Below are 26,098 nucleotides of genomic sequence, written 5' to 3'. Positions count from 1 at the left end.
GAAGTTTTATACTGAATACACAGATTTCCAAAAACCGATCAATTCATTTCGATTCCCATCAAAGAACACGAGAAGAAAGCATAAGGGATTACCTGACCGTTATTGAATTAAGCAATAACACTTCAGTTGTTTCCATGAAGCAACAAAGCACAACACCTACACAATTTATGGATGATACTGAAAGAAGCAACACCACGTCATTCTGCTATACCGCTCTTCACATCTACGCCGATACACTGAACAAAGCCTTTACTGATCAAACCCGATTAAAAAAAAAAGAAAACAACGAATCAAACCGTCTCCTGCAGCACACTGGTGCACTAAGTCCTGTACTTAAATGAAAACCTCTGGAATATTCCGAACAAAAAGATACGAGTCAAGTTTAGAATAATACGCCACAACAAAACAGTTAAACTAAATAAATGCAAAAAAGGAAACATTTCTCTGGAAGCCTAAAACTAAAAGAAACAGATTCGAACATTCTTCTCTTTGGTAAGCAAATTGACGTGACGCATATTACTGCTTCCTGTGAAGACAAAGAAAAGGACGCACAGGTTCCCTGGTGAATATTCCAAAAGGAAAAGACTCCTACAGAGAGCTATACGTTGACAGCCTCGTCGTAAACAAAGGGCAATGAAAACTGAGAATATCAAGCAAATGAACGACCTCCATCTACCAAAGATCAGGGATGAAAAGAGATTCATGATTAACTCAGGTCAAAAGTTACGGACATTTTGGGCATCGAGATGCAGCTCTCAGGGACGCCGCGGCGTCCCGCAGGGGAGGCTTTTGTTGCGAGGAGGACTGGCACCACCGCGGCAAAAAGAGTCCTTGGCCCACTGGAGGCGCTCCTCGCTTCTTGCTCGCTGCTGCTCCCATGAATGTAACAATTTGTGCTCAGTGTTTCTGATGTCTTCTTGTACTGAGGTCGCTTTTTGCATGCTGTTTTGATAAAACTTCTTATAAAAATGCTTCAGAAACATCACATTTCATCTCGTTGACTTCAAAGGAAAAGATCCTTCCAATGACGTCCTTTCCCTCTTTTTTATTCAAAAGATTTCGAAACTAAGAAATCGTTTTTTTTTGGTCAAATTTCTTCATACGAATCGAATTTTTGTTCCCAAGATTTTGGAGATATTTCCTCACAAAAATTCATTTACCTTAAGAGAACATATATCTGTCTGACATACTCTATTTCATTCAGAAAATTTATGAGCTAAAGGAAAATTATAGTTTAGGTGATCTTTTTTCATGAAAGTCAATTTATCTTCTAGAAGTTTTTGCCAATTTCCTGCAAAAAGATAACCTTGCATCATATTTCTTTCCAACAGAATGTGTGGCGGGTGTTTACAAGATTTTTCAACAATGTTTGCGCCCTAGTTCTCCACTGCCCACCTGAAGACCTTGGCCTCTCCACGGTGAGCTGAAAACACCCGAACACCCGCACCAACACCCGAGAATGTGACGAAGGAAAATATAAAAAACTAACTCAAAAAATATATAAACATTATACAAACGAGAGAGAGAGAGAGAGAGAGAGAGAGAGAGAGAGAGAGAGAGAGAGAGAGAGAGAGAGAGAGAGAGAGAGAGAGAGAGAGAGAGAGAGAGAGAGAGAGAGAGAGAGAGAGAGAGAGAGAGAGAGAGAGAGAGAGAGAGAGAGAGAGAGAGAGAGAGAGAGAGAGAGAGAGAGAGAGAGAGAGAGAGAGAGAGAGAGAGAGAGAGAGGTGGAGTTTCCAATTCACCTGAGAGAGAGGTGGAGTTTCCAATTCACCTCCTCGGCCTCGATAAATGGAAGTGATTACAATAACGCAAAAAAAAAAAAAAAAAAAAAAAAAAAAAACTATTGCTTTGCAGTTTTGTTGCCTCGTGTTGGCCAAATGTTGATGCATAAAGGCAGGTACAGGTGGTGAGGTCCCGCCTTGTAAGGCTGCCCTCACACAGGTGTATATGGAAAGACGTGCACGTGTGGGCAGAGATGAACTAACAAGTAAACATGGAGGTGGATGGATACACAAATGGATATCCAGATACATACAAAGATGGGCAGACAAACAGATCAACTAACCTAAACATACTGTTCTTTCCATACCAATCTAGCAATTCAATATTTTCGGTTGCTATTTTCAAGCTTCACTGCGTCCGTTAGTACGGTCTTCATCATTTGGCTTCATTAGCGGGTACGAATAATACGTCTAATAAAAAAATATTAGATGATGGGATGAGCTTCTGAGCGGAAACAAGCAAGGATTCCACCTGTGTGACCTTGAGTCTTCATCTTTATATTCCGATCATCACCAGGAAACAAACTGAACACAAAGACACGCTTTCCCACAACGCAGGCGAGACTCGGGCCGCGAGGATGCTTGTTGCTGGTACTCAAGAGTAGCTATTCAGTCTGAACATGTATGGAGATATACTATGTGAACCTTGAACGTTGTAGAAAGAAACTGGAAACAATTAATGTAATACACGTACAGTAAACTAATTTATGCCATACGTACAAAGGCATTGGGAACGGAGAATGTGCATCGCCTTGACGGCCTTCAGCACACGATGGTATCAGCACTCATTACGTAGGGAAGGCTCTCAGGTGAGTGTATGGAGGCGAGGAGACATGGAGAGACGCTGCAGGGCTTCCTGCGTGACTGCTCTTAGCGCTGGAGGGAGGATAAGAAAGGTTTGAGTGTAACATTATCCTCACAAAAAAAAGACTCCACACACCGCGGAACCAACAACATACGTCACGCTGAGAAATGGCCCGCGCCCTCACACAGGACAGAAGCAACACCCGTGCCACAATTGCCCTTTGAGGCCACACCACTGGATTAGCGGCACCGCTTTGTGCATTATACTCGTAATGCAAGGTGGCGTGTGGGGAAAAAACGTACTTCAAGAATAAAAGCTTGTGCAACAGTATATTATTCCTCCCGCCAATCGAGGCTTCGCGGTCAACCTTCATTGGCATACTTCCTGATTTTTCTTTCTCTCACGCTACACGGCTAATTGGAACCGACGAGCCCACGTAGAACTCACCACTGCAGGCCCTTTGTAACAACCAACCTGATGAGCACTTGTGTCGTTAATTATAAAACCTTTACAATAAAGGTCGTATATTTTTCACTGTCGGTGCATTCACTGCGAGCTGGGAACACCTTGTACGTGACGAGGACCACGGCCTGCAGTGGCATTTGTAGGTGGTACGTGCGGCGCACAACCTCCACCATCTGGCAAGCGCAATGCTTCCATGGACAGCGTTGGGGCGGGATGATCAAGGACTCAAGGACAGTGTTTCATGAAGGGAGGAAGCATGCAGGCAACTATAACTACACACACACACACACACACACACACACACACACACACACACACGGCCCGGTAGCTCAGTGGATAGAGCGCTGGCTTCACAAGCCAGAGGACCGGGGTTCGATTCCCCGGCCGGGTGGAGATATTTGGGTGTGTCTCCTTTCACGTGTAGCCCCTGTTCACCTAGCAGTGAGTAGGTACGGGATGTAAATCGAGGAGTTGTGACCTTATTGTCCCGGTGTGTGGTGTGTGCCTGGTCTCAGGCCTATCCGAAGATCAGAAATAATGAGCTCTGAGCTCGTTCCTTAGGGTAACGTCTGGCTGTCTCGTCAGAGACTGCAGCAGATCAAACAGTGATCAAACACACACACACAGTTACTGTAACACTGAAAGAGGCACAATAAGCATGGGAAGAAAGGTCAGACAGAATGCTCGACCCATTATATAGGGCGCCTCACTCATACACCTTCATTGCTGCACAAATAGATAACATCCCAACAACTTATCAGTGTGTGTGTGTGTGTGTGTGTGTGTGTGTGTGTTTTAGTCCCTCCCGCGGCGTGAGGGCAAAAATAACCCGCCAAGGATTGAGGTTAGCGGAGTACACACAGAGGCGCGGGGGCGACCACACCCTGAGGCGGCGACAGCAACTTCACCTCCACTCCCGTTGGCTCCCCAAGTCACTTCCACCACAAAGAGGCGCCCGGAGCATCACACGGGAGAAGTACGTGCTGCAGTCATAATATTAACTCGCTTCAGATGACCCAGAATGCACTCTGGAGTCGGCGCAGTAATCATAGCACAGCGAACGATGACGCTGATTCGTGAGTGGGAAGGTGAGTGGGAGGGTGAGTGGGTGGGTGTGTGGGAGGGTGAGTGGGTGGGTGTGTGGATGAGTGAGTAAGTGAAACAGTGCTGAGGTGAAGAGTTAACCTGATGATGCTGACAGACGAGATGGAGAGAAAAATCAAGCGTAAGAAGTCAGTGATGTAAACAAAGATGAGTGACAGCTCTCTCTCTCTCTCTCTCTCTCTCTCTCTCTCTCTCTCTCTCTCTCTCTCTCTCTCTCTCTCTCTCTCGTCATTTATCAGCAATGACATTTTCACCTACACTAAACATACAATACCACCCTTACACTCACCACCACCACCACCACCACCACCACCTTTTCCCTTTTTCTCCTCGAGTTCCTCCTGACCCAAGAGGAAACAAACACTGAGCGACACACAAACACTGGACGGACACTAATGCACCGCACACTTCAAGCAAAAAACAAACACACGACATTAATTTAAGAAGCTAAACGCTGAAAACCTCTCTCTCTCTCTCTCTCTCTCTCTCTCTCTCTCTCTCTCTCTCTCTCTCTCTCTCTCTCTCTCTCTGCTTCCTGGGAGTCTAAATGGAGTTATCAGCGACAAAAATAATAAAGCCACACCGATTAATGGGGTTTTATTGGCTCGCAACCCAACACAGCAATCAGGAACAGGCGGGGGCGCTGTGCTTCAAGGTGCCCGCTGGGAGAGGGAGAGGGAGAGGGAGAGGGAGAGGAAGGGACGCGCGGGCAGCAGGGGAGGAGAAAAAGAAGAGCAAAGGGGGAAAGTGGAAATACCTAAGGAAGATGAAGCAGGGGGGGAAAAACGTGGATAAATTGAGAAGAGAAGTTTCCTAAGCATTTTAATCAGTAATTCTTATGATTTCTATGATCATATAGTCGAGAGAGGGGTGGAGGAGGAGGAAGAATGATACATGATAGTGACACTGTGAGGAAGTGTGTGCATGTGCGTGGGAGGGAGGGAAGGAGCGTTAAGGGCGGAGACGAGTAAGGCCAGAGGTGAATGGAAGGGAGGGTGGTTGGCTGTGTGAGGGGAAGTATAGGTCAGAGATGAAAGGGTGAGGTGTGTGCGAAGACTGACGTAGTGGGAGAAGGAGGAAGAAGGGGATGAATGGGAGGCTACCGGAGACCTCACAGTGTGCCTGCCGAGAGAGAGTGCTGGGGGCAGGGAGCAAAAAGGTGGGGCAGCGAGGACGCGAGGGTAAGGCAGAGGTGATGAGCGGAAGGGTGTGGGGAGTCAGGGAGACAAGCCAATGTGGATGCCACCGTGCCACGCCCTACGGCTCTTAGGTAACTTGCGGTCCCAGGGAAGCAGCTGTCCCCTTCCTTCCCCTGCTGCGTGTGCAAACAACTACACTGGCAAACAATACACGCCTGCCACCCGCCCGTCCCGCCTTGTTAGCTCATTCGACCCACACCACTGCCAACCAAACGCCAACGATTGCAATTCCTACTGTCAAATTTAATACTATTTCCTAGAAGTGCACCCTGATTGTTACTATTCACTAAACCCTGACGTGTCACGGCCACGCAAGCACGCACTACTAACACGTAACTTGGCCGCAGCAGTAGCAGCAGCAAGACACGCAGATGTATGAGGTATGAGCACAGCCTCGCTGACGCGTTACATGCACACGGTAATATATTAGTGTCACCGCGGGTAAATTTATGAGTCACGCTCAGCACAGCTGAGGGAGGGGAAGAGCGGTAGGTGATGCGCACGCCACACATTGAGTTTCCTAAAGGATGGCAAGGCAATGAAGGAGGAGCTTTGGTCGTCAAGGACTGGCAGTGCATGCCCGGCGTGTGGGCCGCACCTCAGGGTCAGGCGGCCACAGGCGTGCGACACTCCTGCCCAGCATGGGAAGGGAAGAGGCCAAGGGAGAGGAGAGAGGGGGAAGAGATCTCGATCCGCTCCTCCCCACGCCTCGTAGTTCCCCGAAGTAAACACATGCTCGAAAATTTATAACCGTGCACCACCTGCTTCACGCCCAGGCGCAGGCAGTGCCCCGCGGGGTGCCACACGTCTCCGGCCCCGCGGCAACACAAGCCAGCGGCCCGTGACGCAGGACCTCGTTAGCACCTGAACCACGCTGTAGGGCGCGTGGATCACCTGGCTAATGACTGGCTACACTGAGCAGACCTGCACAAAGCGCCTCGGGCAATGTCGTGGTGCACGAGAAAGTAGTGGCAACGGAGCGCGGCCCAGTGCCCAACCCACCCATTCATGAGCTTGTGCCCCGCGGGGTTGCCACGTCTCAGTTCTGCACCACGTAAACCAATCTGCCACATCCCCAAGAGGCGGTGACTTCTCCAATGGCACGTCTAACACAAATCTGTACCTGCCGCAGGTGAGCAGCTCACCATCCTGGCTGAGAGGCACGGAGTTGTATCACTCATTCCCTTGTCAACGTGACACCTGAGCCAAGAATAGCACAAGTTCACCGTTGTATGCACCGCCATTCAAAAGATCCGAGCCTCTAATGTGATCTACAATTCAGCTCGCCTTACCTGCACCTCTGGGCCTCACGTTCCGCCCTCCGCACGCCAGGCGCCCAACTTCTACCACAAAATACTCCAGAAGGCGCCGCGCACGGCAGGGGGAGCACCTCGAGAAATCTCTCCCGAGCAGCTACCACTCGCGGCACCAATAGTAGTACGTCGGAGGGCGGAAGAGCGAGAGAGAAGACTAGAGAGGGTGAGAGGGGAGGGAGGGAGGGAGGAAGGGAGGGCCGCCTGGACGTGGAGTGGTGAAGGGGCCCGCCACACCTCACCTCCCACACCACCACCACCACCTCCCACAACACCAGTGCTTCACCACCACCAGCACAGCCTGAAGGAGGCGAGAGGCGCGCACCACTACACGTCACGGAGGCCTGAAGGGTATTGCGTATGGGTGAGGAGGCGAGGACTGGGAGGCGGCCTCTTGCTGTTTGGCACTGTTTACATGTCGTCCCCACACACACACACACACACACACACACACACACACACACACACACACACACATGAGTGAGAAGCAGCACAAGTCACTCAAAGGTTTTCAATCCTTCCCACCACGTATCGTTCGGCAAGGCCCTTGAGTCAGCGACACCACGTAGTCCAGCCTTTGTCGTGTTTACATCGTGGCCGCGTCTCTTAATGGCCGCCCTCTCGATCAAATAAATACACCCCTAAACAATCACACTGAACGGTTCCTCTTGTCCCTCCTCTTATCTCTCTCTCTCTCTCTCTCTCTCTCTCTCTCTCTCTCTCTCTCTCTCTCTCTCTCTCTCATGGATCATAACTAAAAGGAAGAAGGAATGAGGGAAAATATAAAGGAATGTACGAGAGAAAAAGAAAGAAGAGAAAAACAGAGGCAGAAAGAAAAAGGGGAGGGGCAGCTAGGGAGGAAGGCAAGGAAAGAAAGAAAGAAAGAAAGAAAGAAAGAAAGAAAGAAAGAAAGAAAGAAAGAAGGAAGGAAGGAAGGAAGGAAGGAAGAAATAATTAGTGAGGGAGGATGGGAGTGAGTGAGGGAGAGGGTAAGAAGAGAGGGAGGGGATATGGAGGGAGGGAAGGGAGGTAGTATAGGGAGGATGAACCACACACACACACACACACACACACACACACACACACACACACACACACACACACACACACACACACACACAGTAAGGAGGTGTAAGCAGCGGTAATTGGCGAGGAGGATCATAGCACCGCACCGGCTTCTTTTTTCTTACGCTCTAATGAGACCTTAAAAGGGGATTATATTTTTCCTCTCTCTCTCTCTCTCTCTCTCTCTCTCTCTCTCTCTCTCTTTCTGTATTTCGTGTTTTATTTCTACTTATACATTTTCATGATTAATTCTTTTCATACAGACCTGAATTGTCCATCTAGTCTAAATTGATACTAGGAAATTATAAAAAAAAAACAACAGGCTAAAAACTACTCAAAACCAAAAAAAAAAAAAGCAAGTTAATCAAATTCATGGTCAACTTTTTGTATACCTGACTGACGCTACAGCAAAATAAATCAATTAAATCACATCAAATCCTCTAGTTTAGTAAATATAAAGTTCACATCAAGATTTCCCGATCCAGAAGGCACCAACCACTACATTGGTAGGAGTGACAGTTTCCCGCAGTACCTTTCCCTTGGTGATTTATTTATTTATTTATTTTTTTTGTGTAAGAGGGGAAGTCTGACCAAGAGCAACAAAAACGATTCAACAAAAATCCCTACTTAGATGTCGTTCCGAGCAAGTCCGAGGGAGTTAGCCAAAAGAATAGAATAAATGTCTTGAAACTTCCTTCTTAAATGAGTTCAGGTTATAGGAAGATGGAAATACAGAAGCAGGTATTGAGTTCCAGAACCACATTCTATCGTCTTATTTAGTCCTTCTTTCAACAAGCTAGAGTAGGTACAAGAATTTTCAAAGGTGTTTCAGTGATTCCAGTAATGGTTTGTGAAGTTCTCTGATTCATTAATAAGAAAAACCGTCGTAAGAATCCGACCAGTTAACTCAGTGGGTATATCTTAAATACTCCTAGTGATGGTACAGAACGTTCCAAAAGCAGATTCGTTTTATCAAGCAATTAGCCCTTTTGTCTACTGTGAGTCCCCAAGCTTACTGGTGCAAGTCTGAACTACAACCCCAAAAAGTCAACAGACAATTCGAGGTCTAATTTAAGTAATTTGGCTCTCTTCGTGCCTGCAATGAAGCAACAACTATCACCTTGGCTGTTATAGACTTGAAGTTAGTGAGTGACGTGAGCGCCTGTGACCACGAGGCGGGCAGAGGAGGCAGAGAGGGCACCGTTGGGTATGGGAGCAGCAGCCAGTGAAGAGTGCGGTTCTCTAGATAAACAAACAGAGGAAGAGGGCGGTTTCTGTATAAACATATATTAGTTATTTTATCCATGCTACTAAACATCTTAATTGCATCTTAGATGGGACAGGGATTTCAAGTCTAAGTAATATAAGTATGAGCAATATGATGGTTAAGACACTGAACACATTATATATTCCCTGATAACATTATATTGTGTGAGAGTGTAGAGTACATGTCCTCAGCAGCGCTCAAGGCGATTAGTTTTTGCATGTGACTATAAGCCACAAAATTGTGTCCAATGCTGGATGGTTGGCAGTAAGACACCTGGAGTGATGGTGCACCTGGCTGGGTAACAAGGTAACAAGGTGTAACATCTGTGCTACACGAAGTGAACGTAAGCCTTCCATAAAGATAAACTGAATATTACTTGAGAGGGGTGACCTTGGTGATACATACAAATATTCAACATACATTCCATCAAGTTCTCTAATGTAAATAACGGAGCAAAGGACAGCGCGAGGTATAAACATTCCTCCCAGCGTGGCCGGGGAGTGGGGCGGGAGTGTGGCGGGCCTGGCATCGCCGTCCCGGAACTGTCGTCACACTGGTAGGTGGTGGTGGTGGGAGTGTGAAGCAGCGTTCTATTGAGACACGGTGAGGCAAAGCAATATGTAATGCATCTGTTGCCACCAGAGTGACAGGCACCACTGGCTCACCATCGCTTGGCACGCCGCACGCCAATACATCGCCTGCCAGGTCGCGGTGGTGCGGGTGTTGGCCGCGCACACTCGCCCATCACTGCCAGGATACACCCGCACTACCACACCACACCACACAAAGGCAAACACGGCTACACCCACGCCCATGAACTTACTGCTGCTGCTGCTGTTGATAATGGTGATATGTAGTAGTAATGACAATAGTAATAACAACAACAACAACAACAACAACAACAACAACAACAACAACAACAACAACAACAACAATAATAATAATAATAATGATGATAATAATAATGATAATAATAATAATAATAATAATAATAATAATAATAATAATAATAATAATAATAATAATAATATTAATAATAACTATCATTATTATTATCATTATTATTATTACTATTATTATCATTATCATCACTACCACCATCACCATTATGACACAAGGCCTGACCCTACACTCTCTGACCGGGTTAGATCATCACCACTACTTTGTGTTGTATAAGGTGACGGGGAAGGACGCAACAAGAGAACTGATCCTCTCTATATTATTTTTCCTGATAACCACGCATGATGTCAGGTCTCGTCGTATAACCACTGTAACAAACTACAACCATTGCACTTGCATGTATGTTGATATACTATGCCTGACAGCTGAACATGTTACACGAGATTGTTTCTCTGGATCAGATACAGAGGTGTCCATACAGAAATGAGTCCCGAGATATATCAAGCGTTATTTAGGAGAGGACTGAGGAGTGTTCAGATGAGGAAGGTTAAGGTAGTGAGGCCAATGCTGGAGGAAGTGAAAACAGAAAGACTGACATACCCTGCACACGATAATAGCAGATATTACAGTGAAGAAGATCAGCGAATAGATACCAGGAGGCAGACGAGCAAGAGGCTGGAAAAAAAAAAAGTGACGGAAATGATAGAAAACAGAAAGTACGATAACCGACAAGGATACAATTAAGAGTTCAGTCCGGATGCCATGGAACTGACAGGTTGTAAGGAAGTGATACAAAGATAGGGCTTTTCTTTTCTTACGAATTTGAGAAGCTTGATTCTTTTCTCTTCTACTTGGGCACGAAGATCCATCACAGAGCAGAGGTGCAGCACAATCCCCGGTGGTTAAGGGACATCCCCACCCATGCACTCTTAATGTTTAAGGCATACAAATGTTACCAGGCAGCGGACACAGGTAACAGTTAACGAGAAGAGCAGTCTTTCTCACCCATTCCATCTAAGTATAACTGGTCGACAAATTAAACACGTGTCGAGGAGCCAATACATCACGAGTTATATTTACGTTGGCTGCATAGCAATGACGTCAGTGCTTTCTCAGGTCAAAAATCACACTTTTTCCTCTCTGTGTGTGTGGAACTGTTCACTTTGGCTTAGTCATAAAAGCCCACTGCTTGTTTAATTTTCCCTCGCCTCAAGGGGAGGATATTTTCACCTCTAAAGCATGGCACCAATGCAGAGGGAACGTGGCTTTCTCTTTTTATTCCATTGTTTTTTATTTAATATTTTTTCTTATTCTAATTTGCCGAGATAGGCATAATATTATCTTTACGTACAGTACATACAAAGTACATATAGTAGTACTGCACGGCACGCGCTGCGGCAACTATCTTCCTGTTAGAAATTCATGAAAACAAAATCATAATACAGCAAGTTTGAGGTTGACTTTAACTGACTTGGTTTACAATATGACGACAGTTTACCGACAATATCAAAGGTAGGATTAATTGAAAAAATAGACTTATGAATGACAGACAGCCACAACAGCTAACCGGACACATCTGCGTTACAAAATATTTGTGTTAAATAAAATATTAAACGACATGACGAAAACCTATGCCAAAATATGGTATATCTTCATAGTACCATTTACTTTTCTCCTCCACAATCCATTTCTAGTAGCGCTCCTATAAGTCCGAATAAGGAGAAATTGTACGAAACAATTCGGAAAGGACAGGCTGACGTCACAATCTAAACTGGGCGAAAATTTTCAGTGCTTGAGGGAATGCACTGCCAAACAAACACGTTCCCGTGCACTATCTGCTGTCAAACGGGTCTGGCACGCTACTAACTAAAATATTACCTAGGCTTTCGTTCACTGATCACTTTTATAAAAAAAAAAAAAAAAAAAAAAAAAAAAAAATATATATATATATATATATATATATATATATATATATATATATATATATATATATATATATATATATATATATATATATATATGGGTAGGATGAAAAAATACAAAACTCGCATAGATTCCCGAATTAGAAATTTTTATTTATACATACGTGAGCGTATAGGCAAATTATTATGAAAATATCACAAGGAGAAAAGAACACATTGTTACTAAAGTAGGGAGCACGTGTGCAAATGTTTGTGTAAAAACTCAGTGGAGAGAGAGAGAGAGAGAGAGAGAGAGAGAGAGAGAGAGAGAGAGAGAGAGAGAGAGAGAGAGAGAGAGAGAGAGAGAGAGAGAGAGAAAGGTGTGTGTGTGTGTGTGTGTGTGTGTGTGTGTGTGTGTGTGTGTGTGTGTGTGTGTGTGTGTGTGTGTGTGTGTGTGTGTGTGTGTGTGTGTGTGTGGAAGGCTGAAGCAAAGGTTATGAATACAAAAAAAAAAAAAAAACTGATAACGAGCATATAAAGTGAGATGAGATAAATTTTCTTCCACTAAAAAAGAGGAAACACAAGTCGATATCACGAGCTGGTTTCTGCACGTGTGTGTGTGTGTGTGTGTGTGTGTGTGTGTGTGTGTGTGTGTGTGTGTGTGTGTGTGTTAACAATGTAGTGGTGCGTGCCGTTGGTGCAGCGCGGTGGTGTGTTGGTGCGGCGGGGCACGCTGTATCGGTAATGTGTACGTTCAGGAAGCTCGGGTGGAGTCTTGTCATTGTCATGCGCTCGGTCACAAAAAATACCAAATGCATTTTGCGACTATATTCAAAATCCTCAAGGCTTACAAAATAGATAGTAATGTCGGTCAAAATGTAAAGAACGACGTACTGTTTATACAAAAGAACTTTTAGATATCAAGAGACAATAAACAACTATGGCGTACAAAGACGCACTGTTCTGCACACACTTTATCGTCAAACTTACACAAAGACGTGCACGCGTTATGAAACTCCTCAATCAGTTTTACCTCAACAGACCATGAACAGCAAAGGAACGAAACACAAAGTGGATGTATATAGTTCTCCACACTTCTCAGTCAACCTGCTCACAATTTAGTTAATAATGCATTAAATTTATCAGTAAAATCTATATAATGAAAGTTTACATAAATAAATAAAGCATTACTTTTTTTTTCTTTTTACTTTGTAAGCTTTTATTAAATGTAAAAATCCACATCTCTCTGAAATTAAGCATAATTAATAAATATCAAGCACCATCTTTTTTTTTCCTTCGTGTGTGTGTGTGTGTGTGAGAAAGAATACAGCTATGCACAAACAAGTTCTTGGGCTCAGATCCCTTGCGAGGGCTCATACCGTAACCCTTACTGTGAAACTGTGTCTGAACTCATGGACATATATTTTCATTGTTTTATTAAATTACTGATCACTAAATAAAAGTATTCCAGTACGTACCACTGCCTAAAATATATTATAACATGGCATTGCTTAGTTGTAACCTAATCTACCTGCGTCCCCCTGCTACGCCATTTGTTTCTCTCTCAGGGGAAAAGTAAAGAAAACGGATTTTTAAAGATAAACTAGAATATTACTTTATAAATAATTTACAAATAATCATTGTACAACTGTGCATTTCGTAATAACTTGATGCTTGCATCTTATCTACATGATGTCACTGACCCGGCCGTTCTTTCTTCAGTACCAGTCACCATTACAGATGCAGTCTTCCACATGAACGGCCTTCACTACGGGCCACTGAGCCCAAGTTCCTCCTCACACAGCCGGCGTGGCCACGGTGCCCCGCTACCCACGCCAGCAATAACACCACCAAGTGTTCTCATAATGCACACTGTAGCCTATGTCTAACCTAACCTAATAAACACTGAACAAAAGGAGAGGAATGGAACTTAATTTTATACATAAGGTACTGATTGAGTTGAGAGGTAAATAACGGTGCAACAAGTCTTTGGGATCTACACTATTATATTATATAGCAACGGATAATAATCATATTCGCAGTCCTTTTGTCAATAAACGGAATCAACTACTAAATGGAAATTATGGTAAATTAACCAATTGAATAAAGAAATAAAATGAATAGCAAATACAACCAATGCATAAACAAATAAATGCCACAGGAAACACCCTACCTACCTATCGTGCTTCATTAGTGCTTCCTGTTCCACCTGCACACAGTAAGGCATAACAATTGTGCCTGTCTGATGGAAATTCCACCTCCATCCTATGTTCATCAATTCAACTGTCTGGAACTGTGTGTGCATTTTGAGTTCCTGATGATCTCACCTCACCACCACCACCACCGCCGCCGCCACTCTCTTTTTTTTTTTTTTTTTCTTCTTTTTTTATATTGTCACCCTTCATCGAAAGGTGACGTGGGCCTTTGTCTTCCGACGGCCCACAGCTGCAGTCTTGTACTGATAACAGTGGTAGTTGGGGTTGGCACTCGGTTCAGCGGTGTCTCACTCACACAAACAAGTTATGTGTGAGATACACCACTGAAGAGACTAGAGCACCGCCCCTAGCTAAGCTCGCGCCGCCGCCGCGATGCTACCACGCGCACCACCCATTCAACCTAGGCATGTCCACGGGAGCAACAACAGCAACAAACACAAAAACAAATATGCATGTAGTAGTAGTAGTAGTAGTAGTAATAGTAGTAGTAGTAGTAGTAGTAGTAGTAGTAGTAGTAGTAGTAGTAGTAGTAGTAGTAGTAGTAGTAGTAGTAAAACAAAAAAAACAAAAAATAAAAACAAGAACGAAAACAAGAACAAAAACAAGAAAAATAAGACAAGGAAAAGAGAGAAAACAACAACAACAACAACAACAACAAAACTGTGGGCCACTTCACGACAGGAGTGTACAGTAGAGCCATCCCTGCATCACACCCCAAAGCTTGGATACTGAACAAGTGATACTAATGATAATAATGACGATAACACTAAGAATTATCATCATTCCTAAATCCTTTCCTATCGTAACTAAACAATACCTCTTTTGTAATTCCACTGGTATTACAAAATTATCCAACTCCATCTTCTTTCTTTCCTATGTACTGAGCAATGAAGAAAGCAGAAAAAAAAAACAGTACTTCTATGACGGACTGTCTTCAGCCTCTTTCTCACCATTGGAATGTTACATCTCTTTCTATCTTCTACTGTATTTTTCATGCTAATTGCTCTTCCGTTCTTGCTAACTGCATGCCTCCCCTCCTGCGGCCTCGCTGCAAAAGGCTTTCTTCTTCCTCTCATCCCTATCCTGTCCAACTCTCTAATGCAAGAGTTAACCAGTATTCTATATCATTCATACCTTTCTCTGGTAAACTCTGGAACTCCCTGCCTGCTTCTGTATTTCAAACTTCACTTGACTTCATTCAAGAGGGAGATTTTTGTTCCTATCTTTTGGCTAACTCTATCGGATCTGCAGGGGAATGGCATCTTAGTGGATCTTTATTTTTATTTTTTGTTTCCCTTGGCCGGCTTTCCCCTCTTACATAAAAGAAAAAAAAAATGGCTATTTCCACAATGATAATAGTTACTCCTTTTTATTTCTCAGTTTTCTGTGTCCATGACGCAGAGAATATGGAAACGTGAAGGGAGAACTTGTCTATAGTGCCAGACAATATGTTCGTACAGTACATAGTTCTGTAGCGTGCATTCATGGTCGACTGCAGGTCACCCAGCCAACCATTACGGAGCGAGCTCATGGCTCATAGACCAATCTTCGGGTAGGACTGAAACCACACCACACTCCACACACCGGGAAAGCGAGACCACACCCTCTCGAGTTATATCCCGTACCTATTTACTGCTAAGTGAACAGAGGCTACACATTAAGAGGCTCACCCATTTGCCCCGCCCCGCCCGGGAACCGAACTCGGGCCTTCTCGGTTGTGAACCGAGTGTGCTAACCATTACAATACGCTGTGTGTGTAATTCACCTCAGTCGTCTGCTGGTCACCCAGCCAGTCTTCCCCATTACGAAGGGAGCTCAGAGATCATAGACCGATCTTCGGGTAGGACTAAGACCCCAACACACACCACACACCGGGAAAGCGAAGCCACAACCCCTCGAGTTACATCCCGTACCTATTTACTGCTAGGTGAACAGGGGCCACACATTAAGAGGCTTGGCCATTTGCCTCGCCGCCCCGGGACTCGAACCCGGCCCTCTCGATTGTGAGTCGAATGTGCTAACCACTACACTACGCGGTGTGTAGTGTGTGTGTGTGTGTGTGTGTGTGTGTGTGTGTGTGTGTGTGTGTGTGTGTGTGTGTGTGTGTGTGTGTATTCACAGTCGTCTGCTGATAATCCAGCCAGTCTTCCCTATTGTAACCCCTGTTCACCTAGCAGTAAATAGGTACGGGATGTAACTCGAGAGGTTGTGGCCTCGCTTTCCCGGTGTGTGGAGTGTGTTGTGGTCTCAGTCCTACCCGATGATCGGTATATGAGCTCTGAGCTCGCTCCGTAATGGGGAAGACTGCATGGCTGGGTGACCAGCAGACGACCGAGGTGAATTACACACACACACACACACACACACACACACACACACACACACACACACACACACACACACACACACACACAGAGAGAGAGAGAGAGAGAGAGAGAGAGAGAGAGAGAGAGAGAGAGAGAGAGAGAGAGAGAGAGAGAGAGAGAGAGAGAGAGAGAGAGAGAGAGAGAGAGAGAGAGAGAGAGAGAGAGAGAGAGAGAGAGAGAGAGAGAGAGAGAGAGAGAGAGAGAGAGAGATTTTCCATCCATTCAAACGCTACACATATTATTTAAGAGAGTCAAAAAAGGATGATCGGTATATGAGCTCTGAGCTCGCTCCGTAATGGGGAAGACTGGCTGGGTGACCAGCAGACGACCGAGGTGAATTACACACACACACACACACACACACACACACACACACACACACACACACACACACACACACACACACACACACACACACACACACACACACACACACACACACACACATTTTCCATCCATTCAAACGCTACACATATTATTTAAGAGTCAAAAAAGGAGAAAGTTGTAAAGAAAACCATGAAAATACTAGATACAATTTTCCTTATCTGAAAATTGTAAAATTCTGACTATTTCAAAAATGTCCTAGTTTTTATAAGGTCCAAATGAAAAAAAAGTGTGACCACAGATTTGTGTAGTATAATATGCATCCTCTCCTTATAACATCTCCATCATAAACTCTTTAGTGGCTCCGAAGTCGACTCTGAAGTTTTGAACCTCTGTAGGCTGTATGGAGTGGTTTTTTTCTGCCACGCCTTTGCTACGTGGAAGACCCGAGTTAGTCGTCTTTAATTACCCATGAAATAACCACTCATTCCGTGTCGGGAAGCAATAACAGAGGTACTAACTGCCCTGGGTATTGATGCGTACATTCCACACACACTTACTGGGTCTAATACTCAGAAAGCTTAGTGCACCTGGAGAGAGAGAGAGAGAGAGAGAGAGAGAGAGAGAGAGAGAGAGAGAGAGAGAGAGAGAGAGAGAGAGAGAGAGAGAGAGAGAGAGAGAGAGAGAGAGAGAGAGAGAGAGAGAGAGAGAGAGAGAGAGAGAGAGAGAGAGAGAGAGAGAGAGAGAGAGAGAGAGAGAGAGAGAGAGAGAGAGAGAGAGAGAGAGAGAGAGAGAGAGAGAGAGAGAGAGAGAGAGAGAGAGAGAGAGAGAGAGAGAGAGAGAGAGAGAGAGAGAGAGAGAGAGAGAGAGAGAGAGAGAGAGAGAGAGAGAGAGAGAGAGAGAGAGAGAGAGAGAGAGAGAGAGAGAGAGAGAGAGAGAGAGAGAGAGAGAGAGAGAGAGAGAGAGAGAGAGAGAGAGAGAGAGAGAGAGAGAGAGAGAGAGAGAGAGAGAGAGAGAGAGAGAGAGAGAGAGAGAGAGAGAGAGAGAGAGAGAGAGAGAGAATTCTGCTAATACTGCTAGAGGCGAATCTCAAAGTTATTATTCAAGTAGAAAAGTTTTGTACACATGGATTTTGAGGCTTTGTTTAGCTATGGGGTGTGATTCACGTGTGGCGAGGTGACAAACAACGGCTATGTTAGGCAGCTGTCCTATGTCGTAGACGCAAATGTCGACATAATCCACCTTAATATTGCAAGTATGTGGCAAAGTCTAGTGACTGAAGAACGTATGTAATATGCACTACCGAGACAGTGGTCGTGTATGCACTTTCGAAAGTTTACTGTTGGAAAAAGTGGCGTAAATTGCTCTTTATGTTACTCATAGAATTACTAACCTCTTCAGTACTGGAACGCATTTTTACCAAGCGTTTTGGGTACGATTAAACGATTTTATTTACATTAGGAAGGGTCTACGAAGGTCAGAAGATTAATGGCCAGAGTCTTCACTATTTTAATCCCAAGTAAGTTTCTGAAGCTGTATGAAAAATATCAAATACTAAGCAGAATAAATATGGAATGTTTTTGATGAGCCATTACAGTCAGCCGTTTGTTGTGTGTTGTGTGAAATGTTATATGACAAGCAGGGAATGTGTCAGCCATTACACGTGAATGATGGGCGATAATGCTTGAACTAATGAACTGTACTTGAACAGTGTTTCTTTCGTGATTCATTTAGGTATAGTTCAAGATTTTGCAGTCAATAAATATATTTAGCTAAGTATCTAAGAGTATGTATGTATCTATCAATCCACCTATTGTTAAATGCAATTGTTGTAATCCAAATTTTGGGTGAAACCTAGGAGAGCCTTAAGAGTGATTCGCCACCACAAGTACCTTGAATCATACTAAGTATGCATGCATGCCGCCCTGCATAAGAAAACAGTTTGTCTTTCCTCCTGAAGACGGCGCCTAATAGACAATGGCTGATGTGGCAGCACTATATAGTTCCGCCTCGTGGCTATCACGTCGCCTTTCGTCGTCGGAAGGTAATCATATTATTATATAATCACAAGAAGTTACACATCAAATTACTGCACTATTCTGAGTTTCTACGTGATTAAGTAAACCCACATTATTTCACATGTATATAAACTGACAAATTAAATCTATCCCGCTTGCCCTCAACCGCCCAGCAAACAATGTGTTATGAAGCACGTTCTCCAACGCGTAATGACTACCTTTATCAAAATAACAAAAAGAACAAGAGGTACAATGACAAGAATAAGACCCGGAAGAGACGAAGTACTACCTCCGAGTAACCAATTTTGCAGGGTTGCTGCCGGAACATTAGTGTTCAGTGCGTTACTTCCACACCCTCCATTTAACAATGTGCCGCCCACCCTTGATCCCTCACCTATTCTCACCGACGCCCTGCGCCCGTAGCTCGGACTGGTGTGGTGGAGGCAATTCAAAGATAGCTTCATATTTATTTCAACAAGTAAAGCTTCCACAGCACGAGTCCCGCAAAATCATAAATTGTGTGTTCCGCTGAGCTGAAAGAAACTTACACTTTACAAGGCAGCAACTGTCTGCACTGTGTGACTGCAGAGCTCAACATGAAAAAATGGAAAAATTACCATACACTGTCGTCTGACCACACTCAATATCATCAGGAAAAGATCACATAACAGTATTATAGTACCGAGGCATTATAATCACAACTAGAAAGAGTATACTGATAAAGATGATAAATAAAAGTAATAAAGAGAAACTTTCAGCTGAGTATATCAGGCTATTTAATCACCGGCTGTAACACTATAGCAGAACTGAGATAGTTATATGGACAGTTGAGTAGTTAAGACTGTAGAGTGTAGATGAATGAATATCAGGTTAACCCAGGAATACTTTTATCACTTTTTTTCTTGGGTCAACCTGAGATTTACCTACCACCTTCACTATTAACATAACTGTTTCAAGGATTACACAACAAACCAAGGTGAATAACCGTCACGTATCACTACTCTAAGAAGACAAAATTAGTCACATTGAAGAACACTTAGGAGTAATTCTTGCGGTGACGAGATGGATAGCACTCTCTTCAAGCAGTACAGATCGTGGGAAAATGGAAGAACAGGAAAGGAAGAATGTTCTAATCCTTTCCAGTCAAATCAACAAAGACGTTCTATTCATCATGCGTTTGCTAAGACCCTTATTCGCCTCTGGTTAATCATTGAAGGCTGGAGTGGACACGATAGGTTAACCTTTTCAGTACCATGATGGTTTTCATATTTATTCTGCTTAATATATGATAATTTTATACAACTTCAGAAATTTATGTGAGGATTTAAATAGTGAAGACTCTAGCTATTGATCTTTTTTATTTCCATAGACCCTTCCTAACGTAAATAGAATCGTCTAATCACACCCAGAGCTCATGGTAAAAATGCATCCCAGTATTGAATATTTTAATGTAAAGCCTATAGTTGCATCCAAGCGAATCAATGACACACACACACACACACACACACACACACACACACACACACACACACACACACACACACACACACACATTGATACCTCACACTCATGACCAAAACTGTAAATAGTGATCAGCAAGAAAGCTAATAAATGCTATACAAAATTTACCAGGAAGATGAATGGCGACCTGACTAACAGCCATGGAAGAAAGTAACTATATTTATTTTCACGGATGTACTGGTGACGCTGACTTGGGCGATGAAACACTCCGCCACCCACACCACCGAGTCCCTACCACGCAGCACCAACCCCGACCAGAACAGCACCCAGTCACCAAACTACACCACACTCACCCATCCACTACATGATCACCAATACACTCCCCCGCCGCCTCTCTACTAACCAGCCACCTCTCCATTACCCAGTCACCAATATACACCAGAGCCGTCCCTCCACAACAAAATCACCAATCCACACCCCAGCCACCCCTCTACTATACCCAGTGACCAATTCACACCCCAGCCACTCCTACACCACCAAATCACCAATCCACATCCCAGCCACCAACCCACTACACAATCACCAATATACTCCCCAGCCACCCCTCCAAATCATCCATTACACAATCACCAATCCACATCCCAGCCACTCCACTACCCAATCACCAATCCACAATTCAGCCACCTCTCCATCATCCAGTCACCAATCCACACCCCAGCCATCCCTCCACTACACAATCACCAATCCACATCCCAGCCACTCCACTACACAATCACCAATCCACACCTAAGCCACCTCTCCCTTACCTAGTCACCAATCCACACGCCAGCCACTCCTACACCATCAAATCACCAATCCATACTACAGCCACTCCACTACACAATCACTAATTCACACCTCAGCCACTTCTCCCTTACCCAGTCACCAATCCACACCCCAGCCACCCGTGCACTACCCAATCACCAATCCACAACCTTATCTCCATGCCGAACAAACTAGAACCTTCACAGTATCGACAATTTAACTCGGAACACAGAAAAAAGAGAAAAAAATCGGAAAATGGTGTAGTATAGTCTGTGTGTATGTGGTGCGTGTAGCATAAAGAACGGCTGCCTGACTAGCCTTGTATCCGAACCCCTTAACCCCCCACCCACCCACCAACACGCCCTCCTCCTCCTCCCGCCACACTCACTACCAAGAACAACACGCCTCAATCGACAAGGTGGCTATAAAGCGTCTCAAATTATGACACGCGTTACGGGGAAGACCACTGTTGTACTGACGACTGCCACGCCAGCTGGGAGTGGACAACCGCCCCCCCCCTTCCCCTTCCCTCCCAGCAAGGCCACCACCACAGGCACGTACGCTCCTACCCCTTCCCTTCCCTCCCACAAACACTCAGCCGCCACCATCACCACCACCACCATCACCAACACCACCACTACCCTCACTTCTTCCATCTCCCCACAAGACGTCAATTTATGTGTCTAAGTGTGAAGAATATTTGTGGTGGTGTGTGGTGTGTCTGGTGTGTGGTGTGTCTGGTATAGTACGGTGCACGCCTCTATGAATTAACTGACTATTCTATACTTCCGCTATAAGGTAATCACTCCATATTACTTTGCTATCCCGATTCTAACACGTCACTGTGGCTTGTATTCTAAAATGTGTTGGTGTCTTTGAGGAGTATTATTCACAGCATTGATGATTATACGAGCTTATAACCCTTTAAGTACCATGACGCGTTTCCATATTCTTCTACTTACTATTTGGTGATTTTATACAGCTTCAGGAACTCAAGTGTGGGGGATTAAAATAGTGAAGACTGTTACCATTAATCTTCTGACCTCCTATAGAGCCTTTGTAATGTCAATAAAATGGTCTAATCCTACACAAATCTCAAGGTAAAATTGTGTCCCAATACTGAAGGGGTTAAGGATACAAAGCCCGAAAGGATCCTGCAATAGAAATCTTCTCAGAAAACTGACCAAAGGAAACAAAAACGATTAAACAAAAAGGCCCACTTAGATGCCAGTTCCCGAATAGGGTCGAGAGTTAGCCAAAAGAATGGGATAAATGTCTTGAAACCTCCCTCATAAATTAATTCAGGTCTTTGGTAGATGAAAACACCTATTCAAAGTACACACCATGAAGATATACATAAGAACACCAATAACTTCCACCAGAGTCTGTTCAAATTAGAGGCGAGACGCTGAGACGTGTGAATATGACGGAATGTGACCAGCACCGCACTTCACCATCCCTCGTCTATAGAGATCGTGCACCATCGTCACCATCAGTACCAATGACGCCATCGCTGCCACCACTAACACCATCATATCATCACTATACTACTAAAACAACACTCGTCCACCGCAGCCGCTCTCAAACCACCATCACTGCTATGTGTGTGTGTGTGTGTGTGTGTGTGTGTGTGTGTGTGTGTGTGTGTGTGTGTGTGTGTGTGTGTGTGTGTGTGTGTGTGTGTGTGTGTGTGTGTGTGTGTGTGTGTGTGTGTGTGTGTGTGTGTGTGTGTGTGTGTGTGTGTGTGTGTGTGTGTGTGTGTGAAAAATGGCCCGAAAACTTGATAATTCTGGGGAAGTAAAATCAATGTGAGCGGATTAAACACAGCTGCCTTAGCCTGTGGTGGTGGTGGTGGTGGTGGTGGTGGTGGTAATAGGAAGTGGGGAGAGTGGTGATGGTGGTGGTCATGGTGAAGGAAAAGAACAAGAGGAGCAAGAACGAAAACAACAACAAAAAACTGCATCCTCGTTTTTTTCTCTTTGTCTATATAACCATTTGCACGTAAGCCGGTCTGTCTGCCTATCTGTCAGTCAGTCTATCAGTCACTCAGCTGATCCTCCCTGTACACGAACTCGACGGGCCACGCACTTCAATATTCAACACTTGGTAGTGGTGGTGAAATAATTGTGGTGGTGACAGTGGTGAGAGGCAGTAGTGGAATTAATGGTGGTGGTGGTGGTGGTTGTGGTGAGAGGCAGTAGTGGCATTAATCATAGTGGTAGTAGTGGTGATAGCGTTGATGGCGGTGGCAGTTCTGAGGAAAGTGGTGATTAGTTGAGAGTAGTGACTTACAGTGGTGGTGGTGGTGGTGGTGGTGGTGGTGGTGGTGGTGGTGGTGGTGGTGGTGGTGGTGGTGGTGGTGGCAATAATCGCATTGGTGGAGACAATACCAAGTCACAGGCATAAAAGATGAAGCGTTCTCTAACCAGGCGACTACAATTATATTTTTTTGCCGAGACGCATGTAATAATTCAGAGGAGGAAGGCTGCTGGAGACGCCACCACGCCGCCCCTCCACCCCCCCACACACGTCACGCTACCCTCCCTCCCCCTCGCCTTCCATTGCCAACACAACACCAATGCTTAACACGAATTTTCATATACCGAACTACATCATTACAATGCAGCAAATGGAGCACTGAGTGAATATAGCAGTAAACATTATCGGATGCGAAAGAAAGGAATAGCAGAGAGCACAGGTATTAAGTGGTTTAGTGTCATCATTCATTGTACGTGTAACAATTGTAAGGGTGAGGTAGAGAAGAAAGAAAAGGAAGAGAGAGAAAAAGAGTCCAATCCGTGTTTTCACTATATGATTTGAAGGTAATAATTCTAATACTGATAACCATGTATCTCATGAAGACACGTCTCAGTTTTATGTAATAGTCTCGTACACTTTTTTTTTTTTTTACCATAAATAAGGAAATATAAGAAAAGTGAGACAACATTTTACTTTTCTTCACAAGAAACTGATAAAAATATTGAATTTCAACTATATCTAAACATAATTAACACTAACCTATACATTCAGTATGAATTTGTGTACTCATGAGTATTTTCTTTGCCGTTTATATGATACACTTGGTTGGTCACACATCAGTTAACATGGCTGAGCTCCATTTGCCTGTGTCCTTTACCTGCTCTCTTTTCTCGCTAAGTTCTGATAAATCCTCTCTCCATGCTCATCACGGCGCCTCCTGCACTCGCCGGGAATAAGGAAAGATGCGAATGTAGAAAATGTAGTTTGAGTGACTTGTTAAGCCTAGAAGCAGCTTGTTTTTGATAAATTCGTTCACTTAAACATCATAATAAATAAATTTTTGTTTCGCTAGAACACTTGTACACGCACCCTTAACGCACACCACACAGCTAAATCAGTTCCATCCATGGTTGCTTGAAATTCATTGTCACGAAGTTTTTTTTTTTTTTCCAAGATTTTTTTTTCTGTTTTTTTAAGATGAAAGACAAAAATAAAGATTTTGATTTACCAATTTTAACAACAAAATAACAGCATGAGAAAAACAACAACCACAATAGCAACCCCCATTAAAACCACCATCACAATAACATCAGCAACAGCAACAATCAACTTTCCTCCAACAACACGTTACCTTTAAATCATGAAATGAATAATAATCCAATTTTGTAATCATGTTTATTTGAGTCAATATTACTTATTTTCACTTTTGGCTCTTAATGTTATATTATACTGAGGAGAGAGAGAGAGAGAGAGAGAGAGAGAGAGAGAGAGAGAGAGAGAGAGAGAGAGAGAGAGAGAGAGAGAGAGAGAGAGAGAGAGAGAGAGAGAGAGAGAGAGAGAGACCATGACGAGTTAGGCAATGAGAATAAAGGCTGAAAGATTAAAAAAGAAGAAGAATATTCAAAACATCAAATCAAAGCTAACAAAAAGTAATAATAATAGGAAGAAAACGACATAAAACGCAGGATATGCCACGTAGGAAGGAAGTTGTGTGCGGCGCCTTCAGGAAGAACGCTCGCTGGATCCGGTTGGAGGAGGAGGAGGAGGAGGAGGAGGAGGAGGAGGATAGAGAGGTAATGGCGACAATTAGTTCCGGCGCACGAGCAGAAACACCAGTAGCTTCCGGGGGTGTGTGGTGCCGGAGGAGCGACGATCACCATCACTACCATCACCATCACCACCACCACCACCACCACCATCACCACCACTACCACTATCACGAACATCATAGTCATCATCACTATATTTATCACCTTTCCCACTACCAGTCACCAGCATCAGCATTATTATTATCACCACCACCACTATACTCACCACCAAATCACCACAATTCTCACTGCCAATCACCATCATCAAAATTATCACCAGCATCATTACGGTAATAATAATAATGAGTCACCATCACCATCATCATCATCATCATCATCATCACCACAGCCAATGACAACACTATACGTATACCATAACCGCCATTACAATAACCACCATCATCACCACCTCACCACCACCATCACCGCTCCGTATCACTCCATCACCACATGATCAACACCGGTATCAGTTTGCCTACGACCTCCACTACTACCACAAATCACCACCACTCATCAGTTTCGCCACATGCATCACCACCACCACCATCAACACTTCTAAAGTTACGAGTATCACCGTCTTCAACACCATACCAGCCTCGTTTTCCTCGCAATAAGCACCACCACTATCACCATTACCCTTATCATCCCCACATCACCATCACTCATTTCAATCTTATAGTAGAGGGAATAATAATAATAATAATAATAATAATAATAATAATAATAATAATAATAATAATAATAAGGGAATACGATCTATTTATCCATACATTATGAAAAATTGAGGCGACCACGTGGATGAATGGGTGAAATTAATGAGAGATGAATGCGTGTGTGTGTGTGTGTGTGTGTGTGTGTGTGTGTGTGTGTGTGTGTGTGTGTGTGTGTGTGTGTTGCGAGCGGAAGAGGGGCACAGGTGCGGTGGCGTGTCTAAATAATAGGTGTTTGTATGGTGGGTGAAGCAGTGAAATGTTGCTTCCTTCACACCGGCAGGGACACGGCGCCGCACTCCCTACCCGCTGGTGCATACTTGAGAGCGCCA

The 26,098-nt window shown here is 44.2% G+C and overlaps 2 protein-coding genes across 2 annotated transcripts in view; one reads left to right on the top strand and one right to left on the bottom strand.

The window, feature by feature from the left end:
- Positions 1-6,972, bottom strand: part of LOC123518544 (protein C-ets-2-like) — a 283,895-nt gene extending 276,923 nt beyond the window's left edge. The window contains exon 1 of the mRNA XM_045279366.1: positions 6,647-6,972. The gene's annotated coding sequence lies outside the window, so the exon portion shown is untranslated. The remainder of the gene's footprint in view (positions 1-6,646) is intronic.
- Positions 6,973-20,549: 13,577 nt separating this feature from the next.
- LOC123518734 (extensin-like) lies at positions 20,550-20,975 on the top strand. Its single transcript, XM_045279736.1, has one exon. The coding sequence runs from the start codon at positions 20,550-20,552 to the stop codon at positions 20,973-20,975; it is 426 nt and encodes a 141-aa protein (XP_045135671.1).
- The last annotated feature ends 5,123 nt before the right edge of the window (positions 20,976-26,098 follow it).

Source organism: Portunus trituberculatus, chromosome 44, assembly GCF_017591435.1.
Source record: "Portunus trituberculatus isolate SZX2019 chromosome 44, ASM1759143v1, whole genome shotgun sequence".
Taxonomy (NCBI): domain Eukaryota; kingdom Metazoa; phylum Arthropoda; class Malacostraca; order Decapoda; family Portunidae; genus Portunus; species Portunus trituberculatus.
Note: the sequence above shows the minus strand (reverse complement) of the source record. Positions and strands in the feature narration are given on the sequence as shown.

Excerpts from the sequence above, each read along its gene's own strand:
- LOC123518734 (XM_045279736.1), top strand. The coding sequence starts at position 20,550 with ATGATCACCAATACACTCCCCCGCCGCCTCTCTACTAACCAGCCACCT.